Source organism: Clytia hemisphaerica, unplaced genomic scaffold (assembly GCF_902728285.1).
Source record: "Clytia hemisphaerica strain Z4C2 unplaced genomic scaffold, Clytia hemisphaerica genome assembly, whole genome shotgun sequence".
NCBI lineage: Eukaryota > Metazoa > Cnidaria > Hydrozoa > Leptothecata > Clytiidae > Clytia > Clytia hemisphaerica.
The window spans coordinates 142,826-161,099 of NW_027103434.1; the positions used below are offsets into that span (position 1 = coordinate 142,826).

The 18,274-nt window shown below is 38.5% G+C and overlaps 1 protein-coding gene across 1 annotated transcript; it reads left to right on the forward strand.

Annotated features, from left to right (window-relative positions):
- Positions 1-4,368: 4,368 nt before the first annotated feature.
- LOC136798112 (metal cation symporter ZIP14-like) lies at positions 4,369-14,645 on the forward strand. Its single transcript, XM_067054697.1, has 9 exons — positions 4,369-4,721; positions 4,913-5,200; positions 9,573-9,995; positions 10,110-10,299; positions 10,668-10,837; positions 11,696-11,872; positions 13,295-13,577; positions 13,720-13,907; positions 14,077-14,645. The coding sequence occupies exons 1-9, from the start codon at positions 4,401-4,403 to the stop codon at positions 14,215-14,217; spliced, it is 2,181 nt and encodes a 726-aa protein (XP_066910798.1). The 5' UTR covers positions 4,369-4,400; the 3' UTR covers positions 14,218-14,645.
- The last annotated feature ends 3,629 nt before the right edge of the window (positions 14,646-18,274 follow it).

Consider the following 18,274-nt stretch of genomic DNA (forward strand, 5'->3'; position numbering starts at 1 on the left):
AATACAGTATTAATAGAAAGTGCTCCCAAGGATCTTACATCTGTACAAATAGCGTCGTGTCTTATTGCCGTGTTTTGAAATAACCATCTCAAGAAAAAGTACCAGCTTCTTCAAAGAATCAAATTCCATCCATCAACTGAATCTACAATTTTTTAATTATAACTTTCTTAATCAAGTCTAAGTTGAAGGTGATAACCACATAAGCTCAGATGAGATGAAGAAATATTTATGAACAGTTTTAGCATCGTTTTCATAGGATAAGGGTTTTATTGTCATAGAATCCTCTACAACAAAGATTCTTCAAAAATTGCGATCACTGGGAAGTGGAGGGAGAGAGAATCTTTCTGGCGGTTTTCCTTCTCTTTTTCAACAGTATCAACGACCTGTAGAGCAATGGTACGTATAAGGCATAAGATATTAACCACTCAGAATATTGAAACTACCTTATCGGGGAAAACTTCGTCGGGGAAAAGTGACGAAATTTTGGCCAAGTGACGAATGTTCTTCCCCGGCCTTAATGCGTTTACCAACTACCAGCAAGTGACGAATTTTTTTCCCCGACGAAAATTTTCCCCGACGAAGTTTTCCCCGATAAGGTACTCCTGGGTAGTTAAAAGGGTCCTTAAGGAAATTATTTTTAATAAGAACTTATATGTCGGTGTTTTTTTTTTGAATGACTTTTCAGAGATCTTTAAAATCAACTTTTTCGCGATATCTTCTTCAATCTAAGGATTTTTTGGACCTTATCTTCAGAAATGACGTATTTTTCCACGAGGATTCTAATTATATAGGTTTCGGAGTAATATAATTTGGGATGAAACATTCCAGAAAATCGAGACTTTCTGATTTTTTCTAAAGCAATTCTTTAATAAAACGGTTTTATTATCCAAACTCTACGGAAACCTTTTGTTGATAGCATGAATTTTCAAATTTAAATTTAAGGAGTAGAAAAAAAAGGATGAAGAATTGAACGATTTTCGATTCAGGGTGACATAAAAAGTGGAATATTTCATCCTATGCCACTCTTTCGCTCTTTCGGTCAATATATCGCTATTTTCGATCCCTACCTGGGACTCGTAGAGGTTAAAAAGGGTACTCTGACCAGCGGTGTGCATCCCCGTAAACCATTTTACCCTAGTACCCCGCCCCCCGGGTTTTTTCGTCTAAAATGGAATCCATGACCGCAGCTCGATGCTCGTTGCAACAGGAAATCCCTGATAGTCCTGATATTACCTACCTAGAAATTTACAGAAGTAAAAACAAATAACATCGTCCTACCAAGAAACTAATAAAAAAGTCTCTTGGTCCCACTTCGCCCTCTGCCTGGGGGTTTTGGGGTTTTATTGGAGCCTTTCGTATTTCAACATAGCAACGAAAGTATGCATAGTTTGCATGATAGTATGCGTAAAGTAAGTCATCATAGAAAAATAATTCTCATAGAATAGAAAGAGAAACTGGCAAGCTTGCAATGTATGAGATGCTGAAATCGTCGGATTTTTCAGTCGGAAAATGAAACCGTCGGATTTTTTAGTCATGTATTATTTTAGTTGAAATGATTCTTAGAGCTAATATAATAATTCTTTAGTTCCATAGTTCCATAGTTCTATAGTTCTATAGTTTGTTAGTTCCATAGTTCTCTAGTTCTATAGTTCTACAGTTCCTTATCTAGTTCTAGTCTTTGTTTCTTAGTTCTGTAGTTTCTATAGTTCTCTGGTGTCTTAGTTCTATAGTTCTCTAGTTCATCGTTCTATAGTTCTTTGGTTCTTATTCTGTAGTTCTGTAGATAGTTCTAGTTCTGTAGTTCTGTAGTTCTATAGTTTCTCTGGTGTCTTAGTTCTATAGTTCTCTAGTTCTATAGTTCTCTAGTTCTATAGTTCTATAGTTCTTTGGTTACTTAGTTCTGTAGTTCTGTAGTTCTATAGTTCTTTGGTTTCTTAGTTCTGTAGTTCTGTAGTTCTATAGTTCTCTGGTGTCTTAGTTCTATAGTTCTCTAGTTCTATAGTTCTATAGTTCTTTGGTTTCTTAGTTTAGTTTCTGTGTTCTATAGTTCTCTGGTGTCTTAGTTCTATAGTTCTCTAGTTCCATAGTTCTATAGTTCTTTGGTTTCTTAGTTCTGTAGTTCTGTAGTTCTATAGTTCTCTGGTTTCTTAGTTCACTGGTTCTTTGGTTCTCTGGTTCATGGTTTACTGGTTCATGGTTCTTTGGTTCATGGTTCACTGGTTTTTTTGGTTCGTGGTTCTTTGGTTCACTGGTTCGTGGTTCTTTGGTTCGTGGTTCTTTGGTTCACTGGTTCATGGTTCTCTGGTTCATGGTTCACTGGTTCACTGGTTCTTTGGTTCGTGGTTCTTTGGTTCGTGGTTCTTTGGTTCACTGGTTCATGGTTCTCTGGTTCATGGTTCACTGGTTCACTGGTTCACTGGTTCTTTGGTTCGTGGTTCTTTAGTTCTTTGGTTCGTGGTTCTTTGGTTCGTGGTTCTTTGGTTCACTGGTTCTTTAGTTCACTGGTTCATGGTTCTCTGGTTCGTGGTTCTTTGGTTCACTGGTTCACTGGTTCATGGTTTCTTTTGTTCGTGGTTCTTTGGTTCGTGGTTCTTTGGTTCGTGGTTCGTGGTTCGTGGTTCTTTTGTTCATGATTCACTGGTTCTTTGGTTCACTGGTTCATGGTTCTCTGGTTCGTGGTTCTCTGGTTCATGGTTCACTGGTTCACTGGTTCTTTGGTTCGTGGTTCTTTGGTTCTTTGGTACGTGGTTCTTTGGTTCGCTGGTTCTTTGGTTCACTGGTTCCTGGTTCTCTGGTTCACTGGTTCTCTGGTTCATGGTATTTAGAGGAAACTAACTTTTGCGAAAAAATATTACTTACGAAAATGGAAAAAAAGTGATGGGTCATCGAAATTATTTCTTGCCAGGATTAATATTTATGGTCTTTAAAATCGAAATTTTCCCTTTCTTAATCGAAACTACCTTAAGGGAAGAAATTTTCGCAGAATTTAATTTAATTTCAGACTCGAAACTATATAATCCAATTTCCCAGCGATTCGAGATCCAACGATCCAACGATCTAGCGATCAAAACATCCAACGATCCAAGGACTCGGCGATCCAATTATCCAACGATCCAATGACATAATAATCCAACGATCCAATGATCCAACAATCCAATGATCCAATGATCCAACAATCCAGCGATCCAAACACCCAACGATCCAATGATTCAGCGATCCAACAATTCAATGATCCAACGATCCAACCAGCATGAACCAGTGAACCAGTGAACCAGTGAACCAAAGAACCAAAGAACCAGTGAACCAAAGAACCAGAGAACCAGAGAACCAGTGAACCAGAGAACCAGAGAACCATGAACCAGAGAACCATGAACCAAAGAACCAGAGAACCAGTGAACCATGAACCAATGAACTAAGAAACCAGAGAACTAGAGAACTAGAGAACTATAGAACTAACAAACCACGAACCAGAGAACCATTGAACCATGAACCAGAGAACCATGAACCACGAACCAGTGAACTATGAACCAGAGAACCAGAGAACCAGAGAACCAGTGAACCAGGAACCATGAACAGAGAACCAAACCAGTGAACCAGAACCAAACCAGTGAACCAGTGAACCAGAGAACCATGAACCATTGAACCATGAACCAGTGAACCAGAACCATGAACCAGAGAACCAACCAGAGAACCAGTGAACCATGAACCAAGAACCAGTGAACCAGTGAACCAGAGAACCAGTGAACCATGAACCAGTGAACCAGAGAACCATGAACCATGAACCAGAGAACCATGAACCAGAACCATGAACCATGAACCAAACCAGAACCAGAACTATAGAGAACTATAGAATAACGGAACTAGAGAACTAGAGAAAACAACCAGGAATATAGAACTAGGAACTATGGAACTACAAACATGAACCAATGAACTAAGAAACCAGAGAACTATAGAACTATAGAACTAACAAACCAGCGAACTATAGAACTATGGAACTATGGAACTAACAAACTATAGAACTATAGAACTATGGAACTATGGAACTAACAAACTATAGAACTATAGAACTATGGAACTAACAAACCAAAGAACTATAGAACTATGGAACTATGGAACTAACAAACTATAGAACTATAGAACTATGGAACTAACAAACTATAGAACTATAGAACTATAGAATCTGCCTAGGATACGTCTTGTTTTTCCGACAAAAATATCCGACGATTTCAGTATTTCATATATTGCAACATTACCGAGAAACTTCTTAAAACGACATTTTTTTGAACAATTAATTAATTGTTTCTGAGTGAATTATCTCTTACTGTGCATGCGCCGTAGAGCGGTGATAATGAAATCAATAGAGGAGTTGCTTTCATAAACGAGAACATGCCATTTGACTGATGATTGAGAAATATTTTTTGATTTCTAGCGTGACTAACATTTTCTACAGAGGGTATCAAAAAGTCGAAATGTCTAGCCAAATAATTTTGGTATTCTGTATCTTGATCTTTTCACAACCGATCATCGGGGAAGACGACCACGATCACGATGACCACGGTGAAGAAGAAGGAGCTCTTCATCACATTTTCGAGCATTTAAACGTCACTACAAAAGATCACGAAGGACACCTTGTCGCTGAAAGACACCACCTTGAAAAGCTATTCTACGATTTGAATTTTAAAAATTGTAGTCAAGATCTTGAATCGACAACGTGCTCTCTGGTAAGGACCCACTTTCGATTTCATTTTGATTTATTTATTGTTCATAGGTTTTTCTGAGAAAGAAAAAATTATTTGCGTTCTGTGTGCAAAAGTTTATAAAAGTCGACAACGTCCATATTACTAATTCGCATTGTCAAAATATATCATAACATCACTTCGTTTTATGAGATTCGTGTTTATTCCATTTATAGTGCATGAGAGCAGAAGAGTTTTTGAGTTGGAATGGACTTGGAAAAAAAAGCAACTTTTCAGAGGAAGATTTTCATGAATTTATCGGAGGGTTTGTTTATCTTCTGTCATTTCCTTCGAATGACAATGCTGTTTGCAAGAACGTCATTAAAAACATTACGTCAACTTCCCCATCATTTTACAACCAAATATTAACAGAACATGGAGTCGGCAGTCTGAATGAAACTGGGATAGAAAAAATTTTGGAGCAGATTAACAGCACTATTGGTGTCAAACTTTCATCAAAAAAGGTAACTATATAAACCTAGTTTATTTCAAGTTTAGGATAGATAATATTGCTTTAATAAAGGTTAAAACAAGAGTTTTTGAATCTTTTCAAGGGCAGATTTCTGAATAAACTTTAAAAATGTTTCCTCAATCAGCTTGTTTTTTATATCTATATATACCATTCTAGGTCTTTTTAACCTGAGATCAAATTGTCATTGTTTTCAACACATTACGCTGAACTTCAGTGTAAGCTCTAAAGGGATGTGTGAAAAAAAACAATCTGACTGAATCTGACAAATATGCAGATCTCAATTTAACAAGGATTGTGACCGTTTCAAAATGGGGAAATCCCACGACTTGTTCGACAGTATACTTGTTCGAAGGGCATTTGTTCGACAAATCTTAAGAAATGTCGAACTGATGCGCTGTCGAACAACTGATCGCTTAGTTGTTCGACAGACCAGTTGTTCGACAGTTATGTTCGACACACTGTTCGACGGTATGGTTGTAGACCCACTGTTCGACACTCATTTGTCGAACAAGGGTCTGTCGAACACTAAGCAATCAGTTGTTCGACAGCGCATCAGTTCGACGGACCAGTTGTTCGACTAAAATAAACAACGTAAATGAAACGAGGCCCGGAAACCTAGGCCCGGAATTATCGAGTTACCAAAAATTCGATTAAAAATTTTCGAGTTACGATTTTCGAGTTAGCAATTATGATGAAGTGAAGTTATGACGTCACTAACTGTTACTGCTTTTCCATTTTCCCAAAGGTTTTCGAGTGCAATCAACTCGGATTTTCATTTTTCTCAAAAAGCATAGAAGACTGTAGGAGCCCCCCCCCCCCAGCGTCACCCCTAATCACGCCATCACGCCAAAAAAATTTTCTCCATCACGCATCACAAAAATCGCTAAAATTTGTCATCACGCAGAAATAGCGAAAAAATAGCCAAAATCAGCATCACGCCTCAATTTTTGCCTATCACGCATCCACGATAAAATCTTGATCACGCACGCCATCACGCCAAAAAAAATCTCTAATCACGCCATCACGCAAGAAGAAAGTCCCAATCACGCCATCACGCAAACCGCTGGGGGGCCTCCTGTAGTCTTGTTAGCTATCTTGGGAAGGATTTTCACATCTGAAAGGTTTAGATTACGGAATTTTGCAAGACCGCGTAAAGGATTTTGCAGCGAGGAGTCTGGTAAACCCAGCAACCTCGCTCCCTGCGTACGCCTGCGTATTATTAGCTTTTATATGCTTGCAGATAGGCTGTCGATTATGTGACGATCACTTGTTCGACATTAATGTCGAACAGTGGGCGTCGAACAAGTGGGTGTCGAACACTATAGATTATCGAACAAGTGGTTGTCGATCAAGTGGGTTTCGATAAGTGGGCGCCATTTGTTCGACAACCCACTTGTTCGACATTTTACGAAATTGTCGAACAAGTGAGTCTGTCGAACAAATGGGTTGTCGAAATGTGACAATCACCTTCAAATCAAAGGACTGGAAATAACAATAAAGTGTGATTGTGTTTAGAAATAGGGTGCTTTATAAAAAAAGTTCAATTTTTGACATTCAGCCTGTAACAAGATCCTTGTTTAATTTTCAAGTGCCTTCAGAGGTTTTACCGTACACGTAAGAGAATTATTGCCATCTGTTATCAGGTAGTTACACTTTTTTTAGATGAAGATACCAAATCACAAGTCTCAATACATATATAGGTAAAAATCTAGATTTCAAAAGTTATGATATTTTAATCTCAAATTGGGTTTTCGACCCTCTGACCCCTTGAAACTGTCAAAACCTAATAAAATTTTTACTTTTGATGTGATTTGAAATCTACATAAAAAATGTGACGGATGATGAGACAATTTGCTTACATGATGCCTGGGAGGGCACTGACTTTAACAGCCAACAGGGCCGTGCCATTGCTGTTTGAAAGTTATTTTATTTCTACCTAAAATTGTCTGGAATAACCAAAAGTTGACCCTGTCAGATAAAGATCTTGAAAATTAGTATATTAGAGACCCTGTCCATATCTTCAGAGCCTAAAAAATGACCCTGACCAATGGCACGTTCCTGTACCCAATTTGGCCTATGCTATGTGCCCCAGGAAATGATGTCATTTAAGTAATGAATTATTCTTAGCCTGGGAATTCAAGCTCATAATCTTAGAAAAACACAAATGAATACCTCACCTCTCAAAGTTCTAAGATTATAGAGCTTGGTGCAGGTAGATTTAGTCTGACACAGAATGTTATAACATATAAGCAGTCTGTGTGTGAACCCTTGTTGACAGACTTTCTGAACTTTGGAAACTCAGGCAAACACACATAATCAATATACCATAAAAACTCTTTCACAAGCTCTAAAGACTTTCAAAACTACTAAAAACCACATCAAAACATCAGCCACATGTATTTAGACATCCAGCCAACAGCCATTTTGTTTCTAAATGAATCTATGTTTTCATTTTCATTTGTTTTCCTGTTACTGCATAGTCAGCTTTTTCCATAAATTATGCGCGCATATCGAAATTATAAAAATGCGCGCGAAAGTACTGCTAAGTAATACGCCGAAAGCTGGCCAATCAGCTCGAATCTGCATTACAGGGAAAAATGTCCATGGAAAGTGGTTTAACCCTTAAATGATCTCCCAATCTTGGCATCCCTCGGGGGGGGGGCACTCATATGGTCCGTTCTACGGCATGTTCTGCCCTTAAGGGTAGGTTTTTTGAGACCCTGGAAATGCGTTGTAAGGATGTATATATATACTTTTGATAAAATTCACTACAAGGGTTTTATTTTAGCTGGATACACTGTAAGGGTGTGTTTGGGACTGCTGAGTTGCAGGTCTGACAGCAAAAATCTGATACATCTTTATAGCTTTTACTTGCACCCATTTTTTTGATTTGTTTTGAACATTGTGTTGACATCTCAGGCTCATTTTCAGGTTGCTTCAGCAAAATAAGATATAAACCCAAAATTTACTGTAAGGGTCAGAAATGTTCTGAAATGTTCAGTAAAATGCACAAGGGTACCTGTTCAATGCTCAAGAGCTGCACTGTAAGGGTCCGGCGATTATGAAAGCCAAATTTTTGGCAGCACATGCCATCGTTTAGAAATCAAGTGCCGGGGGGGGGTGGTATCCCCAACCTACAAAAATGCCTATCCCTCAATCTTTAGGATCTTTAGGAAAATATTATCTTTCATGGGAAGCATCGCCATTTTTTTTGAGAAAGGGGCCCTAGAATTAGGCATGTTAAATGATGAATTTATGGCCAAATTACTGATAATATAGGCAAATTTCTTAGCCCCTAAAATGGGTAAAAATTTGATTTTGAATTATAAACGAAAATGATTGATTCCATCTGACAAAGCATGAAATTCTTGTTAAAAAAGTCTTGTACTCAATATTATTAATAGCTTTTTAGCATTGGAAAGACAACTGTCATTATAAAAACACTGGTCTGGTAAGGCTTTTGTCTCCTTATTGTTAAAAGATGGAGCTTACATACCAAAATCGATTTATTTTGCTTTTTGATAATGTGATTAGAAAATAGACCAATCCCAAGAGGAGATTTTGGTAACATGATCAAAAAGTATGCAAATCGCAACTTGTCTTTTGTTTGTAACAAAAGAAAATAGAACAAAAAGCTAAAACAATACATTGCTAGACCTGGGTTTTTTATAATGACTATGGGAAAACGAAAAGCCTAATTTAATCTGATTAATTTTGCATGAATTTTTTCCATTTTAGGTTTTTGGAACTGAAATATTTATTTATGATTATTGAAATTTTGGATCATTAATTTTTTCTTATTTTTTGCATGAAAGTAGGGTACCATCACTGGTAAAAGATGGCTGAAGCAGATTTTAACAAAAAAATTCTGTTTGCTCAAAAAACGAATCTTTATCTATAAGAATCACTATTTATAAGCATATATCAATGTTCTTAGCCAAATTACTCTATATTTTGATGAGATGGATGATTTTTGCTCATGAAAGCATAACAATGAAGAATATTTGTGTTTGGACATAAAATTTTGGTTGCTAGATGTGTTTTTATAGAACAATGGGCCAAATTCGATATTTTTCATACGCATTAAGGGAATAGGAGTACCAAATACTTAGTTTTTAGATTTTCTTGAGATTGGCTCATTCATTCTTTATAATGTTTTGCACAAAGGTGCATAACTATAAACCCTCGAATGTGACGGAGCCCGATTTTTGAAATAAAAACAACTTTTTTAGATAGCTTGACTATACTCATTTTTTAGAGTTTGGGCCAATCTCCCATTAACGAAACGGGGACAATTCTATTAATGGTTTTTCAGAAGTTTCTTTGATTATTAAATACTTGACGAACTACTATTTTATGTTTAGTGTTTCTCTGCACACGAGGTATTCAAAGCGGTCAACAAATCGCACTCCGCATCGCTCAATGAGGAGCAGTTTGAGCAAGCGTCAGCCTTCATTGTATCTCAACTGGTCGAAAAACATTGCATCGAAGAAGAACATCACGATGACGATCACGACGACCACGATCACGATCACGACCACGATCACGAAGAAGACTTACCGAAACCAGAATACTTCATTGAAGAGATTTTCGAAGCGTATGGCGAAGAAAACAAGACGGGTATTTCGCCGGAAAAGTTCAAAGATTTCTACAAGAAAGTGAAACTAGGTAATCAAACAGCGGAAGACGATCACGACGATCACGACGATCACGACGAACATGAAGGACATGATCACAAACGAAGACGAAGAGCTACTGATGATGATGAACATGCTAAATACAAAAAGGTTTGTGTTTACGTGTTGTTTCTATATTATTGAATTAGAATATTTATTTTAAAGTGCATAGAATTCTTCAATAGGAAAGGAAAGCCTTACTTCATTCCTTTTTTAACATTTCAGTGCTATTCAGCTGAACAGATTTTGGAGATTTATGGCTTAACAAAAGGGTCGAGGATCAATCAAACTAAGTTCAGTGAGATTTGTCCCTCACTCATCCAACAATTGGACAGTGGTGTGTGTGCCAGTTCCGAGCAAACTACCAAAACACCAGGTGAAGAGCACCACGATGATGAAGAGCCTAAATGGAGACGTAAGTTTTCCTAGCAACACACACATCTTCAATGCTTGATTAGTTTGTAAATGTGTTTGCCATGCTTTTTATTTGTTGTAAATTTACTCCCTTTGTCTGATAATATTCAAAAGCTGACTAAGCTCTTCACATGACATTAGGTTAGTAAATAATATATTGCTTTGACAAAGACCTCTTCTTTCGTTTAGCGACTGGCAGAGTTCCGGTGCGCAAGTTTTTGGGTTTAACCTCCCTGCTTGGTCATGACAAAGACTCCCAAAATGGTATTTGGTACTTTTCTGCTTAATGATTAGCATCGAGGGAGATCGAGTGGATCGACCTCGACTGCTATCTCAAAACTTACTGACTACTTACTTTCTTTCGCACAGCATGGATTGGCATGATCGTTTCCATCACCATAATCTCTCTTGCATCACTGGCCGGTGCTTGCACCACACCTGTCACCCACAAAAGGTGGTTTGAACTTCTTTTGGTCACCATGATAGCGCTGGCTGTTGCAGTGATGATCGGTGATGCAGTTCTCCATTTATTCCCCCACGTAAGTTATTCTTCTCGCTCTTTATTCGCGTTCAGGTAGATTTTCGAGTTCATACTGAGTTGACTATAGTATAGTTGGTGAAATCTTAGTGGCTCAATTCAGTGTAAAAAGTTAGACGAGACTTCGGTGAAAGAAAAATATTTGGGCTAAAGAAAGCCTTTAGACTTGGCAAACCTTTATCAGATTACCAGATTTTTTCGATCAATGTTTTCTTCAAAGTAAACTCTATGGCTTGAACTTTCCTTTAAAATTCCCCAGCGACGTTTTGTCTAAAAGTTTGAACTTTCCATTTTCTTGTTCCATTTTCTTGCTCAAGAAAATATATTTTCAAACATTTTCAAAGCAAAATTTATCGGATAACGAAATGGAACATAAACTTGTTTTCTGAGGCAAATTTTTTAGATTCTCGTGTACTGTAATAGATAGCTCTTAATCAGGGGGGGGGGTACTAGGTTTGCGAGGTGACATGTCCGAGCAAAAAATCGACCCTTAGAGAGAGGAAATTTTGATTTTCGTGAATTTAAACCCTTAGCCTTACGGAGACTCAATTTGCCTTTTAAAGGTTTTTTTACCCATTTGAGAGACTTTCGAGGGTGTGAAAAAGGACCCTTATGGCCTCGCACATATCCAGCGCCCATTTTCCTAAGTACCCCCCAGGCTCTAAATCTTTAATACTGCTAGTTAAAATGTTCAGAGCAAACTCTACTAGAAAGTCTTTTTTCATCGGGCGAGCTTAGAATTTCTTATGATATATTTTATTTCAAAAATCAAAAGACTTAAACGACCAATTACTAACAAAATCAACTCCTGTTTCTTTATACCTCTCACGCTTTTTATCCTTCTCTTGTCTTTTTGCAGGCGCTCAACTTGCACGGTCACGATGATGGGCACGACCACGCTCACGAAGATGGCAACCCTCTTCTCAAAGAAGACTCGTATATCTGGAAGTCGTTGTTATTGCTGTTAGGTGTTTACATCTTCATGCAGTTCGAGTTGGTGATGAATGTACTAGGAGCTGGTCATTCTCATGGACAGGTAACAAACTTGACACACACCAACTTACTTGAGTGAGAGTGGATCAATTATTAAGAACTGATTTTAATAGCTCTTTTGACTGATCCATTTTGAATATCATTTGCTCAAGGATATTTGTATACCATTGGCAATAATCTTAAGCATTTTGATTGACTTCCGTATATTATGAAAAGTTTTTTTTTATGAACTATTGAATTCGCCCGAGTTTCTAACTTCTCAAGAATGAAATCGAAAAAAGGTGTATTGCGAGTGAAATCTTTTATTCCGAATACACCTATCAACCCTTAGCCAGTCGAAACCACGACATAGCAACTATTGCCGAACGGGAAGGTGAAAAACTTCCAGAAATGGATAGAGTTTCCGAATCAGGAAGTTAACCAGTTTCCCGATCGGGAATGTGACCTCTGCGCACTCCGGCAATGGTCGTGGAAGGTAAATAACTGATGCATATTGTAAATAAATACCTTTCACCGGGTAGTAAAGAAATCCACCGGGTAATCGCTTCAGAATTCTACTTTTCCCATTCCCAATTAAAAACTTCCCTATTGGGAAACTTTTCCTCGATCGGGAAACAAAAATCTGCTTTGTTTACAAAATTCTATTTCTCCGTTCGGGAACGATGAAAACTTCTTGACCAAAACGGGAAACAGAAAATTTATGAAATTTTCAATCTGGAAACAGTTTCTTTTTCGGGCTTCTTTTAATGGGAAAATGTAATGAATTTATATGGAAAATATTTTCTCGACATTTAATCAAAACTTAAGTTAATCTGCTGCTAGTCCACTTTTGAGCAATCGGTATTTTTGATACTGCGGAAGACCCAAACATATTAGACTGGACTCGTTTATAATGCGCGTAATACAGTAATACAGGCGTTATATGATAATACAATTACAGTTAAAGGACTAAATCCTAAATTGTATTTAACTAAAAATTTTCCCCCAGTTACTTTTTGCTTTATTTCTTCTATGTCTGAATTAGTCGTCGAGCTTGCTAGACTAAGTCAAACGTATAAATGTTTTCGAGTTATTCCATGATATGTTCTCGCCTAAAAGCTCAGAAAAATCTCTGAACTCGTAAAGGTATCATTTTCTAAATACTGAATCTCGTAAAAAAATAGCATTTCACTGAATACAGTAATCTCGTGAAAAACAGCATTTTTTAAATCTCACCGAAACAGCGATCTCGTAAGAAAGGGCCTGAAGAGTAGATTTTAGAAAACCATTGCCTTGAAATGTTTTTATTTATTTTCGTTCAACCTAACTATGAGTGATAAGTTTCGCAATATATCCTGTTGTCTAAAATTGCCAATGGTACACATGTACAGTACACATCCTGCTTTTATGAAGATGACTAATAATTAATACACAAAGGGAATCCGCGTTCAACCGGCGTTAATGGTTTTCTTTTCATTACTTCTAGGCAGCCGACCATGTCATTTCTAATGGCAATGCAAATGGTTCCCTCCCTATGAACGATGAGAAGAAACCGACCACGTTTGAGTACGCCGATAGCACACCGAAGAAAGGGTTGCGAATGAAAGATTTTCAAACCGTTGTGTGGATGATCATCATTGGCGATGCTCTCCACAACTTTCTGGATGGTGTTGCCATAGGAACCGCCTTCACCGACACGGATAAATCATACCTTGGCGGAATCAGCACCTCAATCGCTATCTTTGCACACGAACTCCCTCACGAGCTTGGTGAGTGGCTTGTTCCATGAATATTTTTCCTTTTTATTCTGCTTCTAAAATTGCAAAAGTTTTATCATGCAAATGAGGACAGTTATAAGGCATTCAATTTATTTGTTCTCTTCACTCAGCGTCAACACTTATTTACTTGTAGGAGATTTTGCAGTTCTCATCAGCTCCGGATTGTCCATCAAACAAGCGTTAATGATGAATTTTCTATCTTCCTTGACGGCCTTTGTGGGAGGTTTTGTCGGAGTAGCAATGGGGCTGGAATGGAAAGCTTCACCCTGGATTTTCGCAATCACTGCAGGCCTTTTCATCTATATTGCTCTGGTTAATATGGTAAGTCCTTGTTGCATTGAAATAACATTTTTGTTTTCAAGATAAAAATGCCACGCCCCGATAACTTAAACGGCATATCATTTCTGTGCGGGAGAGTAGCTCTGTATATCTGGAAAGTTGCAGTATCTATAAATGTTTTAAAGATGCCTCATCCATCATTTATTTATAGTTGCCGGAGATTTTACACAGCAACGTTCTGAAGACTCGCAAGGCGTTAACTATCGCATTAGTGAATGTTGGTCTATGGATTGGTTTTGCTATAATGTTCATTCTCGGTGTGTACGAAGATGACATCAAGAGTTCACTTTAAGCGTGTAAATTCAATTACTGAACAGAAGAAGAGAGAGAGAGAGAGGAGGGTCTTTTCCGAGAACCAGATGAACTTTTTGAAAAGCCACCACACCCACGCCCACAAACATCAGTGATAGGGTGTTAATGTTTGAATGAGCTTGTTAGAGCGTCTGTTTCTCTTGCACGTAGAAGAGTATTACTGCAAGAAATGATACACAAAACAGTTGGTATCTTCTCAGACATTGTTATTACTATAACAACTCCATACTCGATAACACTCGAAAGTTTTAAACTAAGCATACGTTTTATTTATAAGAGGACAATTTCTTTAGAACACAGGACTTGACAATAGTTTAATTGCTTAGAACAATAAAAATGTACGAATCGAAAGCTCAGCCTTCATTTACTTGTTGTTATGTATAAAGGTTGTTTGGGAATATTTACAACTCAAACATTGGGAATTCTTATTCATGAGCGTTTGCAAGAGAATGTTTTGTCAGGAAACTTAAATTGTTAAAGCCTAACTTTTTTTGAGAAAACTTGTTCCAAACGCTCTTTTGTCTTGTGAAGAAATTTTATTGCGTTCAATTACAGGCTGCATGCAAAAGATGACTCTTTTCTGTTTAAGAAATTTTATAATATTTTGTTATACATAATCGTTATTGTTATAAAAAAATGGAGGTGGTTTAGAAATTGCAAATTCCTCGCAATCCTCGGAACCTACCCCCTATCCAGCCGATTTCATTGTACCCAGCTGATTCCCCCCTACCCAGCTGATTTCCCTGTACCCAGCCGATTTCACTGTACCCAGCCAATTTCACCTACCCAGCCGATACCCCCTACCCAGCTGATTTCACCATACCCAGCCGATTTCCCCCATACCCAGTCGATTCCAGCCTACCCAGCAGGTTTCACTGTACCCAGCTGATTTCACCGTACCTAGCTAATTCCCCCTACCCAGCTGATTTAACCGTCCCGTTTCACCGTCCAGCTGACCTCCTATCCAGCCGATTTTCACCGTACCCCAATCGCTCCCCCCTACCCAGCCAATTTCACCTGCCCAGCTGATTTTCACCATCCCAGCCGTTCCCCTATCCAGCCGATTTCACGTACCCAGCTGATTCCCCCCTACCAGCTGATTTCACCTACCCAGTCGATTCCCCCTACCCAGCCGATTTCATTGTACCCAGCTGATTTCACCGTACCCAGCTGATTTCACCGTACCCAGTTGATTCCAGCCTACCCAGCCGATTTCATCGTACCCAGCTGATTTCACCATACCCAGCCAATTCTTCATACCCAGCCAATTTCACCGTACCCAGCTGATTCCCCCCTACCCAGCTGATTTCACCGTACCCAGTCGATTCCCCCTACCCAGCCGATTTCATCGTACCCAGCTGATTTCACCGTACCCAGCTGATTTCACCGTACCCAGTCGATTCCCCCTACCCAGCCGATTTCATCGTACCCAGCTGATTTCACCATACCCAGCCAATTCTCCATACCTAGCCAATTTCACCGTACCCAGCTGATTCCCCCCCTTACCCAGCTGATTTCACCGTACCCAGCCGATTCCCCCTACCCAGCCGGTTTCAACGTACCCAGTCAATTCCAGCCTACCCAGCTGATTTTACCTACCCAGTCGATTCCCCCTACCCAGCCGATTTCACCGTGCCCAGCCGATTTCACCGTGCCCAGCTGATTCCCCCTATCCAGCTGATTCCCCCTATCCAGCCGATTTCATCGTACCCAGCTGATTTCACCGTACCCAGCTGATTTCACCATACCCAGTCGATTCTCCCTACCCAGCCGATTCCCCCCTAACCAGCTGATTCCACCGTACCCAGCCAATTTCACCGTACCCAACTGATCCACCTAGCTTATCTCACCCAAGCCAGCCAATCACATTTATCCAGCTGATCCCGTCTCATCCTTTCCCAATGAATTCCATACATCCATCCACCCAGACGATCTCACCCTTTACCCAGCCAAACTCATCCCTTCCCTCCCAATGATTCCATACATACGACATCCATCCACCCAGAAGATCCCACCCTACTGCCCAGCCAATCCCAAATCCCATCCAATACAATGCGATCCCTAACTTATCCTGCAAATTCAACCCTATCCTGCCAAATTCCACCCTACCCTAATATGCGTCAAATTCCATCCATCCACAGATTAGATCAGATCCCAGAATTGCAGAAACCCAGCTGAATCCATCATAACAAGCCAATCCCATCCTGTCCTACCTCTAGCCATTCCCCACCCTATAACCAGAAGATTCAGTGTTGGCTGATTTTACCCAACTGATCCTCCTATCCCATCATCCCAGATGATTGATCCCACAAGATCTGTATTTGATTTGTGATCATGCCATGTCGTCCCATGCCATGCAAGATCATCATCTGCAGTACCAATTGGACTAATGCAATTTGCCCAACTGATATATGATCTGCCTAATCAATTCACCTAGCCTGCCTCAGACACCATCATCAGGTTACCTAATTGGAATTCCCACCTGAATTGCCTAACTTTTCATTATTCATTTTTCGTTCTACTTTTTGTTCCCACTGCAAGATTCGCCATTTTGATTTCCTTTCAGCAATAACATTACGTCATACTACACTTGCAAGGTTTATGACTATTTCTACGCATAGTAGTAGATATTTGAGATCTCGAATTTCTACATCATTGCGTAGATTTTAGTTCATTTGCATATCTCCCTATTTAGTAGATATTGATGTGATAATGTGTTGCTCTAAGGGTCACCTTTTCAGCAAAAATCAGTCTTCTAAGGGTCGGTTTTCGGAGGTCCCGTCCGCACATACCCCTTATTCGCCAACCCTAGTACCCCCCCCCCCCCCGGGTGCAAAATAAACAAAACAAGACGATTTTAAGTCGAAAATTTCGCCTTATATTTAAACTGCAAGGAAAAAAACAATTAGTTGAGATGGGGCAAAATCTATTACTACAAAGAAAAGATTGAGAGTTTTTGGTTATAAATTAAGTACGGGATATATTGGTTAACACAGCCAATGGATATTTACTTTATCTCACTTTCAAGAAATGCAATCCATATACAAATTCAATAAGATTTTCATGGATGCGACTCGTGTCAGGGACTCGCATTTACCAAGTTTCTGTAGATCTTTTTTCTCGTAAGATTGCTCTTAAAGGTTAACTTTACTCTTGAACGGGAAGATCTTCCCAATAAGGTTTCGTAAATATCTCGGCACCCAAACAGGAAGATAGAGAATTCTTCCTAATTCGGAAAATCTGCCGGTTTAGGAAGGTTTGATTTCTTAAAACAGAAACGGGAAGATAGAAAAATGTAAACAAAGAAACAGACTTCCTGATTCAGAAGAAAATCCTTCTAAAATTCCCAAAATCGTTGCCTCAACATGAAGCACTTGACTGCTTGATTTGTGGTTTTTCAATCAAACTGTTAACATGACAAATTTTGGATGAAAAGTTTTCATTTTAAATATGTTTCGGGTATTTATTTTTGTTAACAGGTTATTCGTTATCTTTCGTCAAATTTTATCCTTCTGATTTTTGCTTTTTTCCACTTACTACCAACTAGAAGAACCATCATTTTTCAACAGAAACAGGTAATATTTTATAAATTATAAATAACTAGGAGCAATATCACTTTGTAATATACTCATATTGTGCGCCAGCCCTCGTTTACTTTGTAAGAACTAATGACCGAAGGGTATATTACCTTCTATTAATAGTTATTGTTTTGATTCTCAAGTAGATTCTTATAAGAAGAATATTGTGCGCCATCCCTTGTTTACTTTGTAAGAAATAATAACCGAAGGGTATTTTACCCTCTATTAAGACTTCATTCTCACAAAGTATATATGCTTAGAAGAAAATAAGAAAATAATCCAAAGTGTGAAGCTCATGACACATGCTTTTGTTTAGTTTTCGTAGAATTGTATAAGATAGCTAACTCGAAAATCTTAATTTAAGAAAAAAAATCGAGTTAGCTAACTCAAAAATTTTAATTTGTTAAACAAAATCGAGTTAATTAACTCGAAAATTTCGAAAGATTTTGATTTGACAAA

Excerpts from the sequence above, each read along its gene's own strand:
- LOC136798112 (XM_067054697.1), top strand. The coding sequence starts at position 4,401 with ATGATTGAGAAATATTTTTTGATTTCTAGCGTGACTAACATTTTCTAC. Across the intron at positions 5,201-9,572 it reads TCAAACTTTCATCAAAAAAG|TGTTTCTCTGCACACGAGGT; the intron begins GTAACTATATAA and ends TTTTATGTTTAG. Across the intron at positions 13,578-13,719 it reads CGAACTCCCTCACGAGCTTG|GAGATTTTGCAGTTCTCATC; the intron begins GTGAGTGGCTTG and ends ATTTACTTGTAG.